Raw genomic sequence first — 27,868 nt, 5'->3', positions numbered from 1 at the left:
GCTTTGGGCTTACTGCCTTTTCAGGATTGATCAACCATACCCTGTACATGTTCACATCATCACTCCAGGGGGGATTTGTAGCATTATATGGTAGTGATGTGTGTGAACACACTTAGGACCGCCGGGGCATTTTTTCCCTCACTAGGAGGTTTTTTCCCCCGTGCGTATATACACCCTCTTATCTACTCATTTTGGGGTGTGTACTTATCTTTTGTATCTGGCACACATTTGTTTATTCTATTCTAGTGAGTTTGTGTGCTCTCAAGCTTCTCTATCTTGTGTGTGTGCATTGTTGAAACCCTAACCCTAATTCCAACAGGGGGCGATTCACAAGGGACCACATGCCATTACGATCAATGCTTTTGAGTTCTTGTTCCATAGCATGTTTCCAGGGTGGCTGTTGGATAGCATCTTTCCACGATGTTGGCTCATCATGTGCCACATAGTCTGCGTAGAAACAAAGGCAAATGAGGCACGAGGAGTAAGCCCGGTGAACCGACGAGGACCGTCCAAAGGGGTATCATGGGAAAGCGTCCCAGAATCACGCATGGTCTGTTAATACTAGCGGGGTAAAGGGTCCCTGGGTCGCTGTCAAGGGGAGGAAGGCTCCTCAAGAGACGGAGTAATAGTTGATTGATTGGGTTCATGTGGCACAATCAGAGATTCATGTTCGGATGGTATGGACAACGGAAGGCTAAGGGAATCCCACTCATCAAAGACAATGTCTCGACGAACGAAGACTTTGTTCGATCTTGGATCAAAAACTTTGTAAGCCTTTGATTCAGAAGAGTAGCCCACAAAAATGAGCAACTCACTCCTTGGTCCAAGCTTGCCCTTTGTGTCATTCATAGTGTGAGTGTACGCACGACACCCAAAGACACGGAAATGGGAAACAATCAATTTTTTGCCATAAAATGCCTCAAACGGGGTTCTGTGAGGAATAGCGACCGTGGGGCAACAGTTCAGAAGGTACACCGCAATGTTGACCGATTCTGACCAAAGGCGTTCAGGCAACTCAGCTGCAAAGAGCATGGAGTGCGCCATATCCATCACAGTTCGGTTCTTGTGCTCTACCACTCCATTTTGTGAGGCGGAGTTGGTGGAGGTGAGTTAGCATTGAATGCCCTATTCTTGCAGGAGCTCGGTAAATTGATGGGAGATAAACTCGCCACCATTGTCACTGGGAGCAATCCCAATCGAGATGCCCATTTGATTAGTGACTAACCGAACCCACGTGGAAAAGTATTGAAAGGCATCTTTTATGCTTCAGGAAATACACCCACATGTACCTCGAATAATCATCTACAATCAGCATGTAGTAGAGGGACCCATTCAAGGAGAGAGTTGGGGATTGCACACTCAAGTCGAAGTGAATCAACTTGAGGATACCCCGAGCATGATGAGTAGCATGATGTGGAAACGGTGAACGATGATGCTTACCCATTTGACATGGCTGGCAAACATCCTTTGTCAGTTTGAGGCTGGATATGCCTTCAACCAACTCGTCTCTAGAAGACTCATAGAGTGTGTCATATGGCAGGTGACCATAGCGAAGTGCCATAGTCATTCAGTGTCCTAAGGAGCTTTGGTCACATAGGCACGAACCCGATGAAACTCAGGTGACCATAGCGAAAGTGCCATAGTCGTTCAGTGTCCTAAGGAGCTCTGGTCACATAGGCACGAACCCGATGAAACTCAGGATCCTCAGAAGCTGGCTCAGATAAAAAAGTAGACACCCGGTATAAGCCATCCTTTTGTGCTTGACCCCGGGCAACAACGAGATCGGTAGTCTCATCAATCACCTCTACAACTCGCTTGTTGAAGTAAACTCCACAATCGAGTTGGGTCAGCTGGGATACAGAAAGTAAATGGAGGCCCAAGTTAGGAACAAGATAGACATTGTCCAATGTTGCCTGATTGGGGCCTGTGTTGGCGTCAAATAAAACGGTGCCAACAGATTTGATGGGCATCAGGGTGTTGTTGCCACATCGAACTTCACCCTTAGCACGTCGCTAAGAGATGAAAATGTCAGCATTGTGTGCCATATGGTGTGTAGCTCCATTGTCAACTACCCAAGTGACCGGATGGCCACAGGGAAGTGTTGGGTGGGCTTCAGTAATGGGCACAGAAAGATCATCACGAGGGCGGATGCTTCCACACGTTGATTGCCTCGTCTAGTACATTGTTTCTTATTCCTTCCGAAAGAGTGGCCAAAATCAACCTCAAATGTGACCTGAGCGACATTGGCCGAGGGGTCGGGATGTGATGTAAGAGAGGACCAATCAGACATCTCTTCCGAGGTAGCAAAGGAAACTGACTGGGTGGGGGGGCCTTGAGGGACTTGACCAGTGGGTCGCCACAGAGATGATGTAGGTCAATTCGTACCATTGCCTTGTTGCTAGTTCCTTGGTGGGAAACCCTGCAAAGTAGGTGTTGGATTATTACCCCCTCTTGACCGCCACTTACAGGCATTGCTGCCACCTTGGTTGTGTTGGCGATTCGAGTTAGTGGAATTGTTACCTCTACTTTCCTTGCATCATCAACATGTCCGGGCATTTGACAATGAGTAAAGAATCTATTCTTTTTGGAAATATTCTACCAGTAGGGAGTGGATGTTGAGGCAAGGTTTTTGGGATCAGTATTGTTGCCTTGAGATTTGCCTTGATTAGTTAAGTTGTTGTTTCCATTCCCTTGCTGCCCTTTTTGAGTAGAGGTGGTATTGGACACAAGGACCCCTTCTTGAGTAGAGAAGGAAGATTTCTTGGGATGAAATTGGGCATGCAACCGAGCGAAGCGCAGGAGTTGGCACTCACACTCATATAGGTTAGGCATAGGTTCTAGACTAATGGTCTGTGTGACAAAAGTAAAGAAACTAGGAGGCAACTTGTTCAATAAAGTGATAACCTGGTCTTCCTGAGACTTGGCAGAGCCAATGGTGACGTACTCCGCATTAAAGCGTCGGTATTCATCAACCTTGACGGTCAGGTCATCACGCTCTTTTTTAGAGAAAATTTGGATTTGATGCTCGAGATCAATGCGACGTGTGCGATCACGTGCTGCATATCTCTGCAAGGTGTGTCCATCTGTCAGAGACATAAGGGAATTGCTGGACTTGTGAATGAAACTCCGACAGAAGATCTTGCATAAGCTCCACTATGGCAATGGCACTCCTAGTCTCCCAATAGTGGATAACTTCACGAGGTGCTAGTAAAGGGTGGGGTTTTGTTTCAAGTCCCTTCAACAGGTTCCAGGAACCTTGAGAGGTGAAAACTTGTTCCATAAGATTAGCCCAGGTGGGGTAATTGGACCCATTGAAACGAGTCTTTTCTATGAAAGCATTTCTAGACATAGAGACGTGAAAGGATGGAGGTGGGGGGGTCCAAGATGGCTGGTATCCATATCTGGAGTGTAAAGATTGACGAGGAACTCCAGAAAATCCACTAATACCAAGCATAGGTGTAAGACCTGGCGAGGGTACTCCATAAGAGGGAGTGAATTGTGCTCCTAGACCCTCCTCTATTTGGGTTCACATAATTCCAGGGATCGCGGGTAGTTGATGGTACCATATGTTGAACCTGTGCTACAGAAGAAGACACCCACGAAGAATTAGGAGCATAAGTACTCAAAGGCACATACGAACCTAACGTGGTCACTGGCAAGGTTGATGACAATGGATCTCCGAACGATCGAAGAGGTACCTGTCCTTCATGAGAAAGTGTCCCATACCGAAGTCCAAGCTGTCGGCTAGACTGAGCAGCAGGCTCTCCAAATGACGCTGGATACCGGAGTCCAGTTCTGGCACACTGGCTATAGGCATGTATCCTGCTCTGGAAGAGAAGTTTGATAAGCTCGGAGAAGAAAGACGAGATGCCAAGGGTGTAGAGGGTGAATAGGTGTAAATGGGTTGGTCGTCTCGCGATGAAAGACCTCGAACGGGGGTCTCTAGTGAATAAAAAGTACCATCCTCCGTGTGATCTATATCTAAATAAGGAAAATCAACATCTGGTAAGAAAGGTTGGTCCTCCGGAATCGTGGGTAGACGATCCATGCTATGTGCGCTCAAGGTCTTCAATCCCTTTGCTCATGATAGCTCTAATACCATGTGAGGGAAAAAGGATGAAAGGACCAAATGTATGAGAGATCAGAGCAAATCAACACAATATGAAATGAGTGAGTGTATATATGATGAAATCCAGTACAAGAGCTCAGTGTGAGACTCTAAAGGAGCAAAGAGGGCTGCTGTCCTGTGATAATGCTGAGGGTGGAGAAGGCCACAATCCAAGACACATGGTAGGTTGTTGTCCCGAAGAAATGAGCACAGAGGGCTGCCGTCCCGATGTCGAGGTAAAGGAGCAGAGAGGGCTGCTGTCCTGGTGATGATGGATGAGGGCGGAGAGGGCCGTGATCCCAAGGTAGTAGATGCTGAGGTAAAACTGCTGGAAAGCTCTACTGTAGCAGAAAGGGCTGCTGTCCCATGTGCTGTAGATTAACGATGACAGAACAGTAGCTGTAGGTAAAAACGCAGCCTGAAGAGGATGCTCAGCCTGTAGATGCGAAAACACCAGCAGCAGCAGAAGGTAACAATGCACTGCCTGTAGATGAAGAAGCACCGGCTGCAGCAAAACTCGGAGCTGTATTATTCTGTGTTTTTTGCTGAATTATGAGAAGTTTCTTATATATGCTGTAGGGCTGCTGGTCGGCCAGGGAGAGCTGTCGGCCAGCAGCAAAGACAAATAAATGCCAAAAAATAACCCTTTTGGGCTCGATAAAATAGCACGTTGGGCATATTTTCACACACTTTGTACAGTGATATGAATGATGACTGTGGACTGCCAAACGCAAGGACAAGGAAGACCGAACACAGGCTGAACCAATAGCACTGTAGAAGACTCCATGAAGCCACCTATGCAAATCCAGAACTGCTGAGGATATGCACCTATGCTGGCTGAAGATGAGAGGATCTCCTATGCTGCCTTGGACTGAATCATGGAGTGCTTGAGGCTGACTTGTATGCTCCAAGAACCCAAGGGAACTTGAGCACACATGTTCTCTTGACTACTTGAACGAATAATGGCCGACTGCTTAGTACTAATGGCTGCTGGTCGACTGCTGTAGGATGCTGGATACGACTTCTATCAGCCCTAAATGCTAGACGAAAAGAGACTTGGCTGCAATATGATGCTTGCCACCACATGCTAAGGCATATACATGCCTTTGATAGCCCCATGGGCTGGCCCATGTCCAGGTTCTTATATACTTGTGTAATGCATCTATGGACTGACTTAGACATGCCCTAACCTCAAATGACTCTACATGCTTGTTCTCCAAGTGGGTTAAGCCTGACACCTCAGGCTGGGAGTGTAAGCCCAGCCAGGGCGTGCCGTGACAGACTCAACCACGTATCCAAAAGATAACGACAGAGGGAAGGGAATAGGGATCTTGCACAATACACTGCACTGAGCCGGGAACAAGCCCCACCGCCTTTCAAGAATTTATTCGAGAACAATCCACGGGCACGTTGGCCAGGATCAATACAATCAATGAATACAAAGGCAAACAAATATGCCGATGTAGAATCCCTAAGTCGAAGTCGGTGTCGAGACTTGAGGCACGAGATCTTTGATGCCGAGCACACCACGGGATGACCCACAAGAATCTCTCACCGAGCTATATCCACATCCAAGTCCAAGTTCAAGAATCACTCACTCATCCCATAAGTAAACTCCACAGCTCCTACAGCCTTGTCGATGAAGAAAACCATGGAAAAGCACTTTCTGGCAACAAAACTGATATAAAACCTGTTTTAATAGTTTTCACACGATAAAAACCTCCAAAAAGCAGTTCTTAGGGTTTTTGGAGCAATTTTAGGGTTTTTAAAATTTTTAGGGTTTTTTAATTTTCAGTCCGTACAGCTCCGCACATGTCTGTATAGTTCCATACGACTGTACAAATCCATACAGTCGTGCGAGCAGTGATGATGTGGCACTACAACCGATGAAGGCGCTCTACACCAGTGGGCAACGATGAAAAACTCCATGGTTTGGTTCATGATCAAGAAGATGATTTCCAAGCTTCAACAGAGATGGCAACACCTTAAAGATGAAGAGATTGTTCTCCAACTTGATGCTCAAGAGGGACTCATTCTTCTTTTATACTTGAACAAGGCCCTGCTTTTTACCAAAAGCTTATCCATGCTTTGCTTTTGCTTTTTTACTCCTTGCTTTTCCCTTTTTGCTTTTCAATAATAAAATATTACTCAACTTTTGTCAAAGTTATTTAGCTTTTCCTTTTCTAACTTCAGGGCCTTGCTTTTTGGCCCTGGAGTTGCTTTTAGCTTTTTGATCTAGCTCAGTCTCCTCTTGCCAGTGATGCCCCTCGCTTGCAGCAGTCAATCTAGTTTGACTTTTTGCTTTTTCTTGCTTTTTGATCAAAACTGGTCCTTTTTCTTAATCAAACCTTATGGATCCTGTTCCCATGTCTTCTTCCACATGTCTGATGTCCGGGCATGGGTTTCATCATGTGAAATAGAGCTAGGAGGACCAAATAGTTACATTCCGTCCGTCTTATATTGCAGTTGTCCTCAACTGCGGACTGCAAGTGTTCCAAGAACATCCATATGTTCCATGTATATCCATGTGTTCCAAGTACATCATGTACCTCCATATGTTTCAAGGTACTAGCCCCATCTGGTGAGCTTGCGCATCTGGTCTTTTCCCATATCTGTGGTGTCATCTGCTCATCTGGCAACATCTCAGTGCCTTTTCTTTGACCAATAGCTTTATTCTTGACGGTACTTCTTCATGGCCTATCACATGTGTTAGGTGTAATAAATGCGTACTTACCTTGCGCAAAAACTAGACAGAAGCTAGTCAATAAACAAGTATGCATCATTTGCGTCTACTAGGTACTGGCCAAGTAGTCTGGAGCCCAGTGGACTATCACATGCCATAAAATCCAAGCATTGTTCACACATCAAAAACAGCACACAAAGTCAAATAAATTCAAACATACATCAATATGCAATGCACAAGTAATGATCCTCCTGTTCATGGATTGTCCTGTCTGGTTTCATCGAATGTGCTGAGCTATTTGGCTCCCGAGGGACACCGCTCAAACTATCGCTCAAGGCCATCTGGTCACTAGGACCGCCCGAGAATTCATCAACAGTCATCTAGGCCATCCAGTCGCATTGATCGCTCGACTATGAAATCCAATACGATCATCTAGACAGATGGTCACAATGACCGCCAGACTGCGAAATCCAATACAGTCATCTGGGCCATCTCGTCCCAATGACCGTCCGACTACGAAATCCAATACAGTCATCTGGGCCATCTGGTCGCAATGACCGCCCGACTACAAAGTCCAAGATATCTGGCATCATTGCCGTCCAATGGATCATCTGGCATCATTGTCTCACATATACAAATCTCGTTCTAACATCGTTGTCGTCAATGGGTCATCTAGCATCATTGCCACCCAAATACAAGTCTTGCTTCTCAGGCTATCAGGCATCGTTGCCACCCAAATTAGAGCATGTCCAAGTAATCATTATAAGCAAAATAACAATCAATTTCAGTCCTGTATGTATGTATGTATGTATAATGAAGAGGGCTAGAGGTTCAATCCCTCCCTCTTAAATCTATCTTGATCGCAAGACGTCGGAGTACCTGTACTTCAAATATATCTGAACCAACCACTTCCTTATAAACTTGAAGTATACCTAGAAGTACTCTTCTGGCATCCACCATTTCGCATCCATAGGCGAATAATTCTTAAACTTCAAGAGAAAATTCTTGACCACTTTCTTTCCTCTTTTTCTCACGGAATGGAATACAATCTGTTCTAGCTACAAGATTTCTTCTTGTTCTTCCACTTCTTGTGGATCCTCCAAACCAAGTTCCACTGGAGATAATCCTGTATATGGCTTCTATAAGTTGGCATGGAAGGCATATGTATCCTCCAATGATATGGAAGGTCCAATCGATAGCATAGATCGTTGATCTTCTCGGTAACCTGAAAAGATCCATAGTATCTGGGGCAAGCTTGGGTTCCTTGTGCTCCTTAGCTTTAGACTTTCTAAGTCTGGCTTTTTCAAATCGCAATAAAACCCAATCCCCTTCTTCAAAGGTGACCTTCCTTCTCTGCTTATCTGCAGCTTTCTTTTGCTTGGCTTGAGATGTCTCAATAGCCTTTCGAACCTGTGCAAAGGCTATATCCAAATCTCAAACAAACTCGTCCACATGGAAGATCTCTTCCTTGGTCTTTAGAATGGGCAACATCAATGGTTTTCCATAGATAATCTCAAAAGAAGCTTCGCCTGCAGAGGAGTGAATGGTGTTGTAAGCAAACTCAACCAATGGCAAGTACTTCTCCCATTGTTCCTTTGCTTCAAGAGCATAACACTTTAGTATATCCAAAATGGTAAGGTTTGTAATCTCACTTTGACCATCTGTTTGAGGATGATAAGGTCCTCATGTTGTCAAAAAGCGCTCTCCAAAAGAATCTAGTAGTCCAGGATCTCTATCCCTTATAATGGATTTGGATAATCCATGATCTGCTGAATAAACAATCTCACCATATGCTCCGTGCGGATAGTCTTCTTCACGGGAATAAAGTGGACTTGCTTACTGAATCTATCAATAATAGTCCATATTTCATCATTCCTGATTCCTAACTTTGGCAATCCAAAGATAAAATCTATAGAAATGTTTTCCCATAGAGCATTCAATGGGTGCAATAGTCCTGCTGGTGTTTGTCGATCAAACTTGACCTTCTGACAAACCAAACATTCTCAAATCATAAAGTTCAATTTCCTTTCTCATAGTAGGCTAATAGAAGTAGCTCTCCAAAGCTTGAATTGTAGTCAAGGTGTCTCTATGCCTCATATAGGGAGGAGCATGGCACTTCCATTACTTTAGCCTCAATTCCTTGTGTCACACATAACTTGGGTTTGCATCATAAAAAAACCCTACTTGATGACATAGAAAGTCACCAAATCTCTATTCTACAATCTGTTCCAAAACATCTTTGAAATCCTCTTTGGTAGCATAAGGATCCTTCATCAAAATGAAATCCATATGGTAACCCATAGAAACCGCATGACTCAAGGGTCTCCGAGATAATGCATCTACTTACTTGTTGTCTTTGCCATTCATAGGCCACAACATGGCTTGCTTGGTACAAGACTGCTCCAATGCAATCTCATCATGTTCAACCAGAAAAAATTCTAGAATAACTAACTCCGGTCCTTTGCTAGCATAAAGTCTTGATACTTCAAAAGAATTCTGTTTCAGCTTTGGTCCGCAAAGATTCCACGGTTTTATTGTTGGAAGGTTGGCGATTTCGAGCACGTGATCTATGGCTAGAAGGTGCCTTGGATTATCCCATAAGTGGAAGCATGGGAAGTTGAAGAGCCATATATAGGCTAGAGTGGCACTTTGTCATAGTCATCTCCTCCGGCCGGTGTTTTGGGAGGCAACTCACCGGGAGATGGGAGCCCGGTGGAGGGATGCTGCAGTGCCCGTTGGGGGTGTTCATGGAGCTCGATGGTGATGCGTCTCCTACGTGCGTTAGTCTTCCGGTGCGCATTCTGACATGGTATCAGAGCCCGGGCGTGTGTGGTCCTGGGCGGCTCAGGCGTGAGGTCCTGGGGGCGACCCCCTCGCGCCTCGGTGGCTTGCGGAGCTCGAATCGAGGGAGGGTGTTGGAAGGTTGGCGATTTCGAGCATGTGATCTATGGCTAGAAGGTGCCTTGGATTATCCCATAAGTGGAAGCATGGGAAGTTGAAGAGCCATATATAGGCTAGAGTGGCACCTTGTCATAGTCATCTCCTCCGGCCGGTGTTTTGGGAGGCAGCTCACTGGGAGATGGGAGCCCGGTGGAGGGATGCTGCAGTGCCCGTTGGGGGTGTTCATGGAGCTCGATGGTGATGCGTCTCCTACGTGCGTTAGTCTTCCGCTGTGCATTCTGACATTTATTTGTCGACACGTGCAATGGGCTAAGCACCACTGCAAATCATTCGTCGAACTTCCTGGCATGATGTCAATTTGATGATCTTCCGATCTCTCCGGCTTCTTTGCCTTCCTTTTCCCGAGGAAACTACATCTGAGAAAACAGACCTAGGAGTAGCTTCCTTGTCTCCTCCATGAGAAATAGAACAGGTAGCTCTGCAATGGTAACTCCGTTGGCCCAGAGATAGGATTTAACAGCTTCAACTCCTTCGGCTTCTATGGCTCGATCCTTGATGAAATCTTCAAACATTCGAGCCCTTCTTTGGTCCTTTTCCTTCGTGGCTCTCCAAGCTAGGGATTCTTCATCTTGGAGAAACTGTCTTAACCATTAAAAGTCATGGTACTCTTCTCATGAGTAATGGATCAACGACCCTGGTTCCCATCTTGAAGTCCTGTATTGGCCTGATAGTTGTTCCCTTCAATAGGCCTTTGGTCTCCCTCTGCTCTCCACATGGCTCTGCCATCCCAAGAAAGTTTCTTCAAGAGAAATCTTGCTCTGATACCACTGTAAGTCCAACAGAGCATGCCCTGACAAACTCAAACCACGTATCCAAAAGATAATGATAGAGAGAGGGGAGAGAGAGAAGGGAATAGGGATCTTGCACACTATACCACACTGAGCACGGAACAGGTCCTGCTCCCTTTCAGGAATTTATTCAGAAATAATCCATGGGCACGTTGGCGAGGATCAATACAATCGATGAATACAAAAGCAAACAAATATGCCAATGCAGAATCCCTAAGTCGAAGTCGGTGTCGAGCCACAAGATCTCTGATGCTGAGCACACCATGGGGATGACCCACAAGAATCTCTCACCGGGCTAGTACCAGATCCAATATTCAGACCCAAGTCCAAGTCCAAGAATCACTTGCTCATCCAATCTCCACAACTCCTACAGCCTTGATGAAAAAAAACATGAAAAAGCTCTTTCTGACAAGAAAACTAATATAAAACTTGTTTTAATCGTTTTCGGGAAATAAAAACCTCCAAAAAATAGTTTTTTGGATTTTTGGAGCAATTTTAGGGTTTTAGAAATTTTTCGGATTTTTGAAATTTTCAATCCGTACAGCTCCGCACATGTCCGTATAGTTCCATACGACTATACAAATCCATACAGTCGTGCGAGCAGTGATGATGTGGCACTACAACCGATGAAGGCGCTCTACACCAGTGGGCAACGATGAAAAACTCCATGGTTTGGTTCATGATCAAGAAGATGATTTCCAAGCTTCAATGGAGATGGCAACACCTTAAAGATGAAGAGGTTGTTCTCCAACTTGATGCTCAAAAGAGGCTCATTCTTCTTTTATACTTGAAGAGGGCCTTGCTTTTTGCCAAAAGCTTATCCATGCTTTGCTTTTGCCTTTTTACTCTTTGCTTTTCTCTTTTGCTTTTCAATGATAAACTTTTGTCAAAGTTATTTAGCTTTTGCTTTTCTAACTTCAAGGCCTTGCTTTTTGGCCCTGGAGCTACTTTTTGGAAAAGCGGCTTTTAGATTTTTGGTCCGGCTCAGTCTCCTCTTGCCAGTGGTGCCCCTAGCTTGCCGTCAACCTAGTTTGACTTTTTGCTTCTTGACCAAAACTACTGCTTTTTCTTAATCAACCTTATGGACTGTCACCAATTGGCCGACCATTTGGTCCATTCCTAGATTTTGCGTCTCGTTCACTTGAGGCCAGGCCGGTGTCTCGTGTGAAGAGGCCAGTATTTTGCTGACATGGACGGGAGCCAGACTGGTGCCACCCGTGTGTTAACAGGATGGTGTCGTATGGACGGGAGCCAGATCAGTGCCACCCGTGTATGACCTGGACTGTGCTCGATCCATGGGACTGTCACGCCATGGAAGAGCCAGTATTCGTGCCGTGTTTTACCTATGGGACTGTCACACCATAGGGAAACTCGTGCCTGGAACTGTGTCTTACCTATGGGACTGTCACTCCATAGGAAGACCAGGTTTTTATGTTTTTATGTCGTGCCAGTTTTGTGCCGACAGATATTTTGTACATGTCCCATGAACGGGAGATATGTCCATGTTACTTTTTGCACATGCACACATATTTTGCATGCTTGAAACTGTTTTCGCATGACATGTATTCGTGTGTTTGCCTGCTTGACGTATTACTTACTGAGCGGGGACGCCTGCCAGTGAGTCGTGAAGTTTGCCCTGTATTCTGACAAGTTTCAGTGCATGTGAACAGGTGGTAAGTATATGGTACATGTTGTTTTAATGTTTTATATTCTAACCCTTTGATTTATAAGGTTAGGGGTTCACACTTATTTAAAAGTGGGCACCCCCTTTGGGCACCCACTTAGGGGCCAAGGTGGGGAGCCCCACTTTTAAGTGAGTGTGGGGGTGGGCATGGTCACCAACCCCCACTAATCCCCCCACATGCATGCGTGGGTATCAAGAGTTAACTACACCTTAATATTTTATATCAAGGGACCCTCTTCATCAAGCGTGGCAGGAATCACTTCTATCTGGCGCATGTTTATCAACCGGCGATCATCACTACCACCTCTTCGCTGCTGCCTCCTATATAACAGGCTGCGCATAATCTTCTACAGGCGCCTATCCCATCACCTCTCCTACAGGTGGGCTGCGCAGATTTGCAGCCAGGTGTAGCTGAACTACACACCCAGCAGGCGGCTGTTTATGGCTGCATACAACCAGGCGGCTGGGGTCTAATCGGCTGCTCCTCCACGCCATCTCCTGCGGCAACTCCAGGTGACACTGAAGTGCTGCAGCTGCTCTCACAGGCGGCTCCCTCTGTGCAGCTGTACCACCTACAGGAGGCGACTCTCCCTCTGTACGGCTGTACCTCCTCTGCAGCCAAGCCCCTCCACATCTCCCTGGCGGTTGCTGATAGGCTGCACTCCAGGACCCTTTTGCAGGCGACTCTCTTGGCTCTGCAGGCTGCGCATTTTTCACCAGCAGACTACCCTATTGTCCTACTCCTACAGCTGGCTGCAAACTTGAAGGCTGCGCTGTTTTTCCTCTTCTACACACAGTCGTGGGCCACCTTCAACAGGCTCTGCGCCTTGTTTACAGCTAGTTGCGCCTACCCACAGCAGCACTAGGTTCACCACGAGGCGATTGAGTTTTCATCTGAGGAACTTCACATCTCGTGGGTGGTTTCATCTTCTGCACAAACACCACAAGTTTTGGTCTTCTATCAACCATCTACAAGTAAGTGACTTTCAGATTTGAGTAAAGTATTATATGTTTAAATCTGATAAGGGATTCATCCCTCTACGGCCACACCCGTTCGGTGCCGGGTTGTCCAAGCTGTATTGGCGAACCTCCGTCCAAAGGTGCTGAGATCGGGAGAGCCAGGCGTTAGTACGAGAGCGCCTGTTTGTGCGTGGTCTCGGAACACCAGTGAGGCGCTCTCCGCGGAGCCCAGTGAAAGCACAGGACCGCAGAGATTGGACCACACTAGTGGTCGTTCTGCTTCGAGCTTCTACATCGAAATTCGAGCCTACTTGTTTGGTACTGTTTTCATATGTACATGGACATTATCTGGTTCTTTGAACCCATGGAGCATTGTATTTATTAAATACTCCCAATAAATATATCATATATTGAGGGGGGGGTCGGCCCGTTCCGGCCCCAGTGCTGGTGTCCATCTTTCCATTTCATTTCATTTAAATTTCAAGTTGTTTTAAGTTGTCCATTTCATATTTGTGGTTTTAAAGTTGTGCTATTAAGCGTGTGGGTGTCCAACGGAGTCTTTCCCACTTGACGGGATCGGTTTCATTGGTATCAGAGCACGGTTGTTTCCCTCTTCCTAGTGGGGAAACGAACCTGTGTACTGGACATCCCGCTTTTAGCAAACTTTGAACACAATGGACAGCCAAGGCAACCCTTTGGAAGTACCAAATTCGAGGGGTCCATCTAGTGCTTCTCGTGGGTCTGATGCCCTGCGTGGTAGGCACAAGCCCCTTGAAAGGGTTATGGATAGTGAATCCAAGGGTCAACTGTCTCCAGGAAAGACAGTTATGCTTGAACAAGAGCCTGAAGCTATGAGGGCTGAAATGGAACATATGAGAAAACTTTTGCAGGCTCAAGAGCAAGAATTGAAGTTTTTGCATGAAGATCCCCATCTACAAAGTGCTATTGAAGCCAGGAAGGCTGATGCTATGGTTGATGTAACCTTTGAATCAATGGCTCGTGAAGTGGGCAAGAAACCAAGGGAGTTGGCACTTGCCTATCTCCTTCGCAAAGGTGATATCAAAGAGGGGGATGACGGAGAACTGAAATTCAGAAATCCACCTCGTTTGAAGCATGGAGATCCCGCATCCCAGAGGCTGAAATCTTTTATGCAAAAGGAAGAGGTGACTGTCACCTCTCGACATGCATCCTCTCCCCAAGGCACTAAGCCTGACAGATATATGTATGCCAGTGCTCATGGAGGGCACGAAAGTCACATGCATGCAAGATATGTATCTCATGGTGACAGGTCTACTTCCAGAAAAATTTTGCCTTCTGAGTTGTCTCATGGAGAGACCATGCCACATGCAGGTAAGTCACATGCATCTGAGCTTCGAGTTCGTGGAGCACATGCCACCGTGCCCCATGAAGCTTCTATGATGGCCCATGGAGCCCATGCAGACAGGGCTACCCCGTTGGATAAGGGGAAAAGAAAAAGAGAGGACCATGAGCCTCATGCCAGGAAGCTCAAGGAGTTCAAAGCAGGTGATAAATCTGTCAAATTTGATGTCTTTCATGGTGAACATGATGCTTCTAAGGTGCTAGCGTTTGTGGCACGGTTCGACATTGCTTTTAGCGATGAGGAATTCACAGAAAAATCAAAGGTGCGCCATGCTAGCATGTTTCTGAAAGGGACTGCTGCCCATTGGTGGATCACTGAAAAGATCACCAAGGATCCCATCTCTACTTGGAAGGAATTCAAAGATAGATTTTATGCTCAGTTCTTGCCACCCAATGCGGAGCAAACTCTCACTCAAAAGTGGGACAGGCTGGAACAAAAAGATAATGAGAGTGTGCAACAGTATGTTAACAAATTCTGGAAAGTGTTGCTGGAAGTGACTCCCTTCATGCTAATCACAGAGGATGAAAGAAAGAGGAAGTTTCGTTCTGGATTGCAACCAGCATATAGATCGGGTATTGAATTGCACCCAAAACATACGTTGCAACAACTCACAGCTTCTGCCCTTGCTACAGAGCAATTGGTGCTCAAGATCAAGCAGGATCAAGGAGGTTCCAAGGCGAAGGACAAGGCTGCCCCAAATCAGCAAAAGGGCGGACAGCCACCTAAAAAGAACTTCCGGGAGTCCTACAAGGGTGGTAAAGCTGAAAATAACACATCTAAAGAACAGGGCCCAAGGAAGAACAAATTCGGCTTAACCCCGGAGCAAAGAGAGCAATATGCTAAGGATGGAAAATGCTTTTCTTGTGGTAGCAAAGACCACATGTTTCGGCAATGCCCAGATCGCAAACCAAAGCACGAGGACAAGCACACCAAAGCAAATGTTCATGCAGTTCCTGATGTGCAAGGTAATACAGGTCATGATGCAAAAGAGCGTATGGTTTGCAAGGCTTGGGGGCAAATCAAGGATCAGCCCGCACTTTTTATGTTTGATGACTGTGCAACTGACAATTTCATCTCTATGCAAATGGCAGCTGCATTGGGTATTGAGGTTGAAAACATGGGACCTCAGATTGAAGCCGAAGCTGCATTTATTGGTAAAGAGGTGCAGGTTACCCCTTTGATTGGGAAGTTGCGTATCCATATACAGGGCTATCTTGATAATGAGCATTTTCTAGTTGCTCCACTGAATGGATGTGATGTATTGTTGGGCAAGCCGTGGCACCATAGGCTTGAGCCCCGCAAAGACTACAAGTCTAATATGATTTCCTTTATGCATAAAGGCCGCATGCATTTTATTGATGCTGGCAAAGAAGGGGATTCTATCCCAGTTGTATCACACATCCAAATTAATAAAGCAATGAAAAAGAGTCTTTCAGCGTACTTGGTTTTTGTGCGTGATAGTCTTGTGCCAAATCAACAAAATGTGGATGCTATGTCTAATGATAGGCTGAATTTTCTTAATGCATTCAACGACTGTTTTGCTGACTCATTGCCAGGTGAATTACCTCCCCAAAGGCCCGAAGATCACCGCATAGATCTTGTGCCAGGTAGTTCTCCTCCTAACAAACCCGCATACCGAGTGAGTGCCGCACAACAAGAAGAAATTATGAAGCAGGTAAACGAGCTTTTAGAGAAAGGTTTGGTTCAGCCCAGTTCCTCACCTTACTGCTCTCCTGTGCTTCTTGTTCAAAAGAAGGACGGATCATTCCGTATGTGTGTGGACTATAGAGCTTTGAACAAGCTTACCATCAAGAACAGATTTCCAATTCCACGTATTGATGATATCTTGGATAAGCTTGATGGTTCAGCTTGCTTTAGCAGACTTGATTTGAAGAGTGGTTATCACCAGATACGCGTGGTGCCACAAGATGTCCATAAGACTGCATTCAGGACAGCTTTCGGATTATATGAATTCTTGGTAATGCCTTTTGGTCTCACCAATGCTCCTGCTACCTTTAATCGTATGATGGATAGGATATTCCGACCCCATCGCAAGTTTACAGGAGTCTTCTTTGATGATATCTTGGTTTTCTCCAAGAATGAGCAGGAACACAGAACTCATTTGGTCACAGTGTTCGAAGAGTTACGGAAGCATAAACTTTTCGTCAATGCCAAGAAAAGTGAGTTTTTCCTTTCAGAGATTCATTATCTGGGACATATTGTATCCAAGGATGGAGTTACAATGGATCCTGCAAAGATAGAGACCATTCGGAATTGGCCCGAATTGCAAAACGTACATCAAGTACGTAGTTTTCTGGGATTATGTTCATACTACAGGCGTTTCATAAGGCATTTTGCTATGATTGCCACTCCTCTACATGATCTCACGAAGAAGAAAACTGCTTTTAAATGGACTTCAAAGGAACAGGATGCTTTCTTGCAGCTCAAGCATGCGATCATATGTGGTCCAGTATTGATTGTTCCTAACTTGCACAAGTCATTCGTGGTTGAATGTGATGCTTGTGGTGATTGCATAGGAGCTGTCCTAAATCAAGAAGGGCATGCAATTGCATACGAGAGCCGTCGTTTGCATGATGCTGAGCTTCATATGGATATCTATGAGAAAGAGCTCTTGGCTGTAATTCACGCCTTAAAGATTTGGAAACACTACCTTCTTGGGGCTGAATTTGTAGTCAAGACAGATCATCAAAGCTTGAGATACTTTCTATCTCAAACCAAGCTTTCAGAGAAGCAGATGAGAATGGCAAATTTTCTTTCCATGTTTCATTTTCAGATTGTGCATACTCCAGGAAAGAAAAATGTGGTGGCCGATGCACTATCTAGGAGGCCTTATGTTGCTGCAGTCTCAGTGGCCTCTCATGGAGATCTATCTGCTATGAGAGATTTGTATCATTTGGATGCTGATTTTTGCCATATATGGACTGATTTGATGGCTGGTCATTCACATGCCTCTTATGTTATCAACGAGGGTTATCTCATGAAGGACAATTGCCTATGTGTGGTGAAGAATTTGCGTCCAAAGGTTATGGACGAATGTCACGCTCCACCATATGCTGGTCATAGAGGTATCATGCCTACTACTCGCATGATTCAGAGGTATTTCTTTTGGCCAAGCATGCGTAAAGACATTGAGACTTATGTGCGTGCATGTATTACTTGCCAAAAGGTGAAATTTGACAGGCAAAAGCCTCCAGGTTTGCTTCAGCCATTGCCTATTCCCTCGCAACCTTGGAAAAGTATCACGATGGATTTTATTATGGATTTGCCTAGATCCCAGCATGGGAATGATGCTATTTGGACTATTGTGGACAGGTTTAGCAAGCAAGCTCATTTCTTGCCTGTCAAGAAAACCATTAAAGCTGATCATATGGTAAAGCTTTTTCTTGCTAATATTTTCAAGCATCATGGTATGCCTAAATCCATTGTTGGGGATAGAGATCCCAGGACTACAAGCCTATTTTGGAGGGCTTTGTTTGATAATATGGGTACTAAGCTTGAGTTTTCATCAGCTTATCATCCCCAAACGGATGGCCAAAGTGAAGCTGCAAATTCGGCCGTGTTGGATTTGTTGAAGTGTTATGTGGCAGATCAAAAGAGTGCATGGGAGAAGTATCTTCCACTTGTTGAGTTTGCCTACAACAATACGATCCATGCTTCCACAGGAAAGGCTCCGTTTGAAATTATTTATGGCAGAGTGGTCTTGCCACCCATCCTTCGTACTAAGGATGAGATTTTTGCAGCTGATGAATATGTTCGTGACTTGGATGTTGCCTTTGGTCAGGTGCGGACAGCCATTGCAAGATCTCAGGATAAGCATAAAATGGCTGCTGACAAGCATAGAAGGGACATGGAAGTCAAAGAAGGTGATTGGGTATTGCTGAAATTTGAGAAGGCTAGGCTTCGGAAGAGGCCAGGACGAGAAGGATCATATCCTAAGCTTTCTCCTCGCTATTATGGACCCTTCAAGGTGATTCACAAGATCAATGAAGTGTCCTACAGGTTTGCTTTACCTAGCCATTGGAAGATTCACAATGCTTTTCATGTGAGTCTATTTCGGAAATATGTGGGGCCAGATCCTGATAAGCCTGTCACAGAAGATCCGCCAGAAATTGAAGAGCTTGAGGAGATCCTCCAGCCAGAACAGATTGTTTTTCACAAGGAGAGAAAGCTACCTGCAGGAAAGCTTTCCAGGAGATACCTTGTGAAGTTTAAAAATTATTTGCCTATTGATGCCAAATGGGTAAATGAAGATTATTTTGCAGATTATCCGCAATTGTTGCAGGCATATCTTCAGGCTTTTCAGTTGAGGTCAACTCTTTAGAAGCCCGGGGGGATGTCACCAATTGGCCGACCATTTGGTCCATTCCTAGATTTTGCGTCTCGTTCACTTGAGGCCAGGCCGGTGTCTCGTGTGAAGAGGCCAGTATTTTGCTGACATGGACGGGAGCCAGACTGGTGCCACCCGTGTGTTAACAGGATGGTGTCGTATGGACGGGAGCCAGATCAGTGCCACCCGTGTATGACCTGGACTGTGCTCGATCCATGGGACTGTCACGCCATGGAAGAGCCAGTATTCGTGCCGTGTTTTACCTATGGGACTGTCACACCATAGGGAAACTCGTGCTTGGAACTGTGTCTTACCTATGGGACTGTCACTCCATAGGAAGACCAGGTTTTTATGTTTTTATGTCGTGCCAGTTTTGTGCCGACAGATATTTTGTACATGTTCCATGAACGGGAGATATGTCCATGTTACTTTTTGCACATGCACACATATTTTGCATGCTTGAAACTGTTTTCGCATGACATGTATTCGTGTGTTTGCCTGCTTGACGTATTATTGTTTTAATGTTTTATATTCTAACCCTTTGATTTATAAGGTTAGGGGTTCACACTTATTTAAAAGTGGGCACCCCCTTTGGGCACCCACTTAGGGGCCAAGGTGGGGAGCCCCACTTTTAAGTGAGTGTGGGGGTGGGCATGGTCACCAACCCCCACTAATCCCCCCACATGCATGCGTGGGTATCAAGAGTTAACTACACCTTAATATTTTATATCAAGGGACCCTCTTCATCAATCGTGGCAGGAATCACTTCTATCTGGCGCATGTTTATCAACCGGCGATCATCACTACCACCTCTTCGCTGCTGCCTCCTATATAACAGGCTGCGCATAATCTTCTACAGGCGCCTATCCCATCACCTCTCCTACAGGTGGGCTGCGCAGATTTGCAGCCAGGTGTAGCTGAACTACACACCCAGCAGGCGGCTGTTTATGGCTGCATACAACCAGGCGGCTGGGGTCTAATCGGCTGCTCCTCCACGCCATCTCCTACAGGCAACTCCAGGTGACACTGAAGTGCTGCAGCTGCTCTCACAGGCGGCTCCCTCTGTGCAGCTGTACCACCTACAGGAGGCGACTCTCCCTCTGTACGGCTGTACCTCCTCTGCAGCCAAGCCCCTCCACATCTCCCTGGCGGTTGCTGATAGGCTGCACTCCAGGACCCTTTTGCAGGCGACTCTCTTGGCTCTGCAGGCTGCGCATTTTTCACCAGCAGACTACCCTATTGTCCTACTCCTACAGCTGGCTGCAAACTTGAAGGCTGCGCTGTTTTTCCTCTTCTACACACAGTCGTGGGCCACCTTCAACAGGCTCTGCGCCTTGTTTACAGCTAGTTGCGCCTACCCACAGCAGCACTAGGTTCACCACGAGGCGATTGAGTTTTCATCTGAGGAACTTCACATCTCGTGGGTGGTTTCATCTTCTGCACAAACACCACAAGTTTTGGTCTTCTATCAACCATCTACAAGTAAGTGACTTTCAGATTTGAGTAAAGTATTATATGTTTAAATCTGATAAGGGATTCATCCCTCTACGGCCACACCCGTTCGGTGCCGGGTTGTCCAAGCTGTATTGGCGAACCTCCGTCCAAAGGTGCTGAGATCGGGAGAGCCAGGCGTTAGTACGAGAGCGCCTGTTTGTGCGTGGTCTCGGAACACCAGTGAGGCGCTCTCCGCGGAGCCCAGTGAAAGCACAGGACCGCAGAGATTGGACCACACTAGTGGTCGTTCTGCTTCGAGCTTCTACATCGAAATTCGAGCCTACTTGTTTGGTACTGTTTTCATATGTACATGGACATTATCTGGTTCTTTGAACCCATGGAGCATTGTATTTATTAAATACTCCCAATAAATATATCATATATTGAGGGGGGGGGTCGGCCCGTTCCGGCCCCAGTGCTGGTGTCCATCTTTCCATTTCATTTCATTTAAATTTCAAGTTGTTTTAAGTTGTCCATTTCATATTTGTGGTTTTAAAGTTGTGCTATTAAGCGTGTGGGTGTCCAACGGAGTCTTTCCCACTTGACGGGATCGGTTTCATGGACCCTGTCCCCATGTCTTCTTCCACCTATCTGGTGTCGGGCATGGGTTTCATCATGTGAAATAGAGCTAGAAGGACCAAATAGTTACAAGAAGAGTGACCTACATAGCTCGTGCCTGACTTGTCCCAAACTAGGCTCACAATGGGACCATGGCATACAACAAATATTCCTAGAGGGCATTAATACTCTATAATGTTGGAGTGAATCCTTAGCGAATGTGTCACATAGCACCACAATGCAGGGTGCATGTGAACAGCAAATGAGTCTTTGTGTGATTTCTTAAATAAGAACTTTTATATATGGGGCACGTCGTTACAATTTAGTGGTATGAGGATAGACCCATACAAAGCTTGAAAACTTCTTGAGTGGCTTGTCCCCAAGACTATCAGACAAGTGAAATAGGATTTCCTAGAAATTCACACCAAGGTTGCAACCGAAGCCAGAAAGGCAAGGTTAGTTGTGTTTTGGATAGTTGTGAAGGTGACCTGGAATGGGGAACTAGATTGGTGCTTTAGAGGGTTAAAACAGCTAGTTACCTCAGCACCTATGTTGCAAATTATGAATCTGAAAGAAACATTTCATGGTAAAACGGATACCAATAATCTTGCAATAGGTTTGGCTTTGTACAAGGATGGGAGATCTGAAGTAAGAAACTTTAAGAAGTAAAGTTACAATATCCTACGCAAGAAAAGGAACTTCTGGTGGTGGTTCATGAATTGAAAATCTAGAGACACTTTTCGTATGGTGCAAGGTTTGATGCATAAACAGATCACCATTTGTTGAAATATGTGTGTAACAGCCCGAGACGAAAGCCAAATGGGTCGAGCACATGCAGGTTCAATGTTTGAGATCCCTTATTGGAGAGGGTGGCAAATCAGGTTGCAGATACCCTCAACAGAATTCCGGAAGTCAGTAGTATCTCATTCACGGAGATACCAACTGACTTCTTTCACTCCGCATCGGATTATATCCCAAACCAATAACTTAAGAGAGCTTTCTGAAGGTTCAGATGTTGCTTACATTAACTTTTTCCAGCTTAGGCAATCTCTTACATGTCAACCTCCCACAGCTTGTAGGTGCAGAGACTCTTTCAATCAGTTTTTAGTGCTGAAAAAAAAAGCGCAGAAGTTGGGCTTCAGAGAGATTCTGAAGTCAAACAGGATGGCTTTCAAAAAGGGGGGCAAGAGCTTTTGCGAGACCAGCAAGATGGGGGTAACACTCTCTGCAAACATCCCTGGTACAAATTTTGCTAGTCTGATTCAGGCCAAGCCTTGAAATCATACAGCAACTTGCTCCTTGTTGACATAAAGCCACCTGAAACGAACCGACATAAGGCTACCTGAAACAAACGGACACCAGTTCAACTTGCTTCGGACTTGTCCTGTGGAATGCCTCGGAAGCTTCCACCTGCATTGAGAGAGAGAGAGAGAGAGAGAGAGAAGAGGCCTGTGACATACTGCTGTAGAGATGAATGTGAAGTGAAGAGGTTTCTTGTTTCGTGCATTTTGTTTGGTTTATGCTTTGCCGTGTCAAAGCTAAGAGTCCACTTGTTTTAGTGGTGTCCATGCTTAGAGCTGGCATCAAATCTATATTTTTGTGTTGTGTAGCCCAAGCTTAGGCTCCTGTGGCAAAGTGTTTCTCCCTTCAAACTGAAGCATTTATAGAAATTCAAACGTAGAAGCCTCATAAGGCATGGCTAATCAAAGAACCTCAATAGTTTTCACCTTTGTGTATGTAGGCTTATTCCTTTCCAGCCTCTCCCGGTACTGTTCTAAGCACACTTTTTTCTCTTCCTCTATTCGCTGCTTGTGCCGCAGAAACTCCACATAGAGTCTTGTATACACTGCCTTCTGTTCAAAGTCCAACAATGTCCATAAGTGGTCTGCTTACAAACAAACCTCTCAAAATTCCTCAATTAAATTGGTTTTACATGAACAGACCCTGATGTCTCGTATTATTATTATTACTACTACTGCTACTGCTACTATTACTATTACTATTCTTCTTTTTCTTCATCTTCTGACAATTTTACCGATTTTGGAGAGAGTTGGGAAGATTTTTGTGCTTCCATTTTCTTTTCAAACAATGGCTCAACCTTTTGAAACTTGGCCAAACTTGCAAAGGAAGGTAACACATGGTGACCAGTTGGTTTCCTTGTTTTCACTTTGGGGGTTTCTTGATCAAGCAAAGACTTGAGAGAACATAGTTTGTGATCACACAGTTTTGGTTGGGTCCTCTCAAACAGAGAATGGGCCTGGTTATGCCTTTGGGATATGCTGGTCGGGGAAATGTCCTCCCCACGACCCATGTCCAAGTTCTTCTGAGGCCTAGCTTCGTCAACCATTGAGCTAGTAACATCATGATTGACAATGGCATCATCCAAGCTGCTGCAAAAAAACATTTCAAAAGCCCCACAAGCCTTCTTAGAAACATTAAAGCTGGCCCCAGAGGACCGCAATTTTTGACAAAGGGCTGATATTCAGGTCCATCAAAACAATGAGGCATGCGGTACCCATGATAAGGGCACCTGATCTTGTTCTATTCTGATTCAATAAGTGTTATATTAATGAAGGATCTCAAATCATTTAGATATTGTTAAAACTCGTGCTTATTATGTAGTCGTCTTATATCTCACATTTGACATCAAATGTCTACTCATAATGCATTTGACATCAACTGTCTACTCATAATGCATTTGACATCAACTGGATCTGCTAGGGGCCAATACTCGTTATGGTGATGGCACGTACCTGACGTCTTGAAGCTTGCTGACAATATGCTCTGTCAAAGGGGAAACATATCGGTCGGGGATAGAGTGCTCTTTGCAAAACTTTGTTGCCACATCTTCTGCACAATCCCCTTCCCGCACAGCAATCAACTCCATACGACCCTCCTCTATCTCCACAGTAATCGCCAGAAGTACTCGCCGTTCATCTGCATACACTTGAATGTCTTACACAATCCAAAATGTTGAAGAAAAACCTTAAAGAGTTGCAGTGATATCCAATGAAAACCCCAAATTGAATGGTAAGCTTTTCCCAAGAAAAGCCTAATGTTATCCTTTCCTAAAAGCTAGTGAAACTGCATTTTCCTCAACTCCATGCTTTTCTGAAGCCACTGAAGGCAATCTTTTCTTGAAACCATATTTTTGCAAAACCCTAGTAGAATTTTATCTGTAAAAAATCCTAACTGCACACTTTTCTTGCAAAACGTGGTGTACACATCTGTTGAGAACCCTAATGCTATTTTTGTCTGCGGAAACTTAACTGTACGAAAAACCTAATGGTAGTCTTATCTGTTAAAACCCTAACTGGCACTCTTATCTGCAAAAACCCTAATGTATAATTTTCCAATAATGTACTTACCCATTTCCCCGTATGCATCAGCATCCTGCAAAGTTTACAACGCAAAAATGTACTGTCAGATGGCCATAGATGCCAAAAATAAGTGAAATTTTCTGACACTGCAGGGCTAGGGATAAGGTTAGGGCTAGCATTAGGATCACGGATTTCGGTCTCAGGTAAGCGTTCAGGATTAGATTTTTCACCTGTTCAAATGCGTTGTATTCTGAGTTGTACGATTGCTCGGCTGCTTGATGATGGGTGTCTGGTCTGCTCGAGACGGTTCTGGAGAGTGATCTGGAAGAATCCATGGAGGCCTCAGAAAAGGCTTCTTTCTAACTCATCGTCTGTGTTCTCAGAATAATGAAGAGGAGCTGCATCACGCATGGCGAGAGGAAAGCCAAAATGTGGGTTTGTACCGAATTTGCGAAATCGTACGTGGTGACCCCTCGTGCGAAGGGTGGCAGCCTATACTTCTACTATAATTAATTAAGCCATCTTATTAATGAATAAAATCTTTTTTTTGGAACAATAGTTACATATATTAATTAATATTAACAGCCCTATCCCTTCTTCTTCTTTTTTTACATCAAAAACTTTGCAGAAACTTAAGTCCCATTTCCTATTCAGCAAATCACATACTAGGTCCCACATTTCATCCTCCCATACAAAGGAGGAGTTTCCCCATGAAAAGTGAAAACCCAGTTGCATAGAGGCATTTTCCTATTATGGTGATGATGATAACCTTAACATCCTGAAGGTAGCTACTTCTTAAGCTCACCTTTTGTAATTCTATTTGCATTATTTTTAATATAGTACTAGCCTTTGCTTTGCCTATTATGGTGATGATATTCTTGACGGTAGTAATAACCCATCTACTTCCCAATGGTGTTGATAATCTCAACATCTAAGGTAGCACAATAATAACTCACGTCCTTCCCAATGGTGTTGTTAGCCTAAAATTTTCTTACTTTATGACTCCATGCTTGGAAACCTTAACATCCTGGAGGTAGCAATAATCTAGCTACTTCTTAAGCTCACCTTTTGTAATTCTATTTGCATTATTTTTAATAAATTACTAACCTTTTCTTTTCCTATTATGGTGATGATAATCTTAAAGGTAGTAATAACCTATCTACTTCCCAATGGTGTTGATAATCTCAACATCCTCAGGGTAGCACAACAATAACCCATCTACTTCCCAATAGTGTTGCTAGCCTAAAATTTTCTTGCTTAAGATTGCATGCTTGGAAAAGCAATTACATAAAGGGTTGCATAAACTTACCAAGAGCTCACTAATGGGGCAAGGGTTGACTTCTTGTCTGGGATGAGCAGGGGAATTTGCTTGCTTTGAGAAAGGGTCTGCAAGCTATTATACTCAACTCTTTTTCATCGAAACAACATGCATGCCTATTGTCTGTGAGGTGCCTTAAGACTGATTTTTAAATGTTTTTTAATGTTTTTCTTGGTGCTTGGAAAAGCAATCACATAAAGGATTACAGAACCTTATGGCAATCACATAAAGGATTGCAGAACCTTATGGCAAGATTGCTGACTTCTCATCTGGGATGAGTAGGGCCATCATTTGCTTGCTTGGAGCTAGGGTCTCCAAGTTACTATACTTGGCTCCTCTATATGGAGACATTTATGCAACATATGTATGGCTTTATAGGAGCTTGTTTCTTTGTCCTTGAATGATAGCTTGTATGGCATCCCACTTAGTGATCTACCCTTCAAGCAATAATCTTTCAACTCATTTAGTTAGTTGCTAACCACTTTGATTATAACATGGCCTACCCTATCCTACTTTTGTAAGGTGTTGCACCATCTTATTATTTCATAGCCGAAGGTTATCTTTTGTAAGACAATGCTAGACTATATAAAGTGGTCTTACTAGTGTGCTTTAATTCTAAGTAGGGGAAGTCTTGGACTTCGTGTATATACTTGCTTAGGCTAGATATAGTTTCCATGGAATATTCACAAGTGTGATGATGAGAACACTAGCCACATGTATATTAGGCAATTTTTACATTAAGCAACAAACTATCATTCTCTTTTGCAATAGAATATGCTTGAGCTCTCTCCTCTCTCTTTTGCAATAGAATATGCTTGAGCTCTCTCCTCTCTCCTCTCTACTTCTTTTACCATAAAACAAAGTTCTAGCTCCACTCACTTCGTATGGAGGAGGACCAAGGAATGTAGGTTTGATATGGAGGAGAAGCAAGGAATGCATGTCATCTGAGTTAAGGAAGAGCTCCAAGAATTACTCCTCAAACCACTAATCCATGAGGGTAACCGCTTAATAGGCACACAAGCTCATAGAACACCTGCCATCTCGGCCATGTAGGCAAAGGGGTGCCATGGGTACTGTATTGCCCAAATCCATGGGGCATGTAGGCAAAGGACAAGTGTCATGGTGGGTATGGCACCGCTCAACCCCATGGGGCATGACAATCCAAACTTTAGAATAGAGGGTCATGTGCAACTAATGTCATGTATGTCTAGCCGTCATGTAAATATGCAGAAGACATGTTGTGAGGATGGTGAGGAAAGTATCAACAAGCCTTAAAATATTAAGTGTGCAAGGAGAACTTGTTCATAATACGATCCCCTTTATTAATGCTCCCTTTTAATACTACTATAAAAAGGCTCCAAGACAAGATAAGAGAGCTATAGCACAAGAAGCATCCAAGGTTGCACGAAAGCAAAAATCTCAAGCTTAAACTTTAAAGCAACTAACTTAGAAGCCAAAGGATCAAACCTCAAAGGCTCCAAGGCAAGATAAGAGCTATAGCACAAGAAGCATCCAAGGCTGCACAAAAGCAAAAATCTCAAGCTTAAACTTTAAAGCAACTAAACTTTAAAAAGGCTCCAAGACAAGATAAGAGCTAAACTCTCAAGCAACTAAACTTTAAAAAGGCTCCAAGACAAGATAAGAGCTATAGCACAAGAAGCATCCAAGGCTGCACAAAAGCAAAAATCTCAAGCTTAAACTTTAAAGCAACTAACTTAGAAGCCAAAGGATCAAACCTCAAGGGCTAAGAAAGCACCTAAAAAAGGGAAAGGACCACCGGAACTAGTAGTCCCATTGATGAACTTCTGGATCGGTTAAGTGGGACCCAAATGTTCACAAAGATAGATCTCAAATCTGGGTACTACCAGATCAGAATCAAGGACCAAGACATCCCAAAGATAGCATTCAATACTCGTTATAGGCATTATGAGTTCACAGTCATGCCGTTTGGATTGACTAATGCCCTGGCAACATTTAATCGTCTTATGCAGGATATTCTTAGAGAATACTTGGATGATTTTGTTCTTGTCTTCTTTGATGATATCTTGGTATACTCAAAGAATGCTGCAAATCATGAAGATCATGTGCACAAGGTCCTAGAAATTCTAAGGGAAACACCAACTCTTTGACAAAAAGGGCAAGTGTTCTTTCTCTGTTGACCAGGTGGAATACTTGGGATTCATAGTGTCAAAGGATGGGATTTCTCCTGACCCCGCAAAGATCCAAGCAGTCATAGAATGGCTGGAACCCAAGACAGTAAAGGAA

The 27,868-nt window shown here is 44.5% G+C and overlaps 1 protein-coding gene across 1 annotated transcript in view; it reads right to left on the bottom strand.

Annotated features, from left to right (window-relative positions):
• Positions 1-23,921, bottom strand: part of LOC147642322 (uncharacterized) — a 42,029-nt gene extending 18,108 nt beyond the window's left edge. Inside the window, exons 1-3 of the mRNA XM_086805148.1 lie at positions 23,719-23,921; positions 23,001-23,355; positions 22,693-22,818 (exon numbers count right to left, since the gene is read on the bottom strand). Coding sequence (XP_086661274.1) covers positions 22,693-22,818; positions 23,001-23,355; positions 23,719-23,852 — 615 coding nt within the window. The 5' untranslated portion in view covers positions 23,853-23,921. The remainder of the gene's footprint in view (positions 1-22,692; positions 22,819-23,000; positions 23,356-23,718) is intronic.
• Positions 23,922-27,868: the final 3,947 nt, after the last annotated feature.

This window comes from Cibotium barometz, chromosome 1, assembly GCF_041138505.1.
Source record: "Cibotium barometz isolate CiBa-2024 chromosome 1, ASM4113850v1, whole genome shotgun sequence".
In the NCBI taxonomy this organism is placed as follows: Eukaryota; Viridiplantae; Streptophyta; class Polypodiopsida; order Cyatheales; family Cibotiaceae; genus Cibotium; species Cibotium barometz.
Note: the sequence above shows the minus strand (reverse complement) of the source record. Positions and strands in the feature narration are given on the sequence as shown.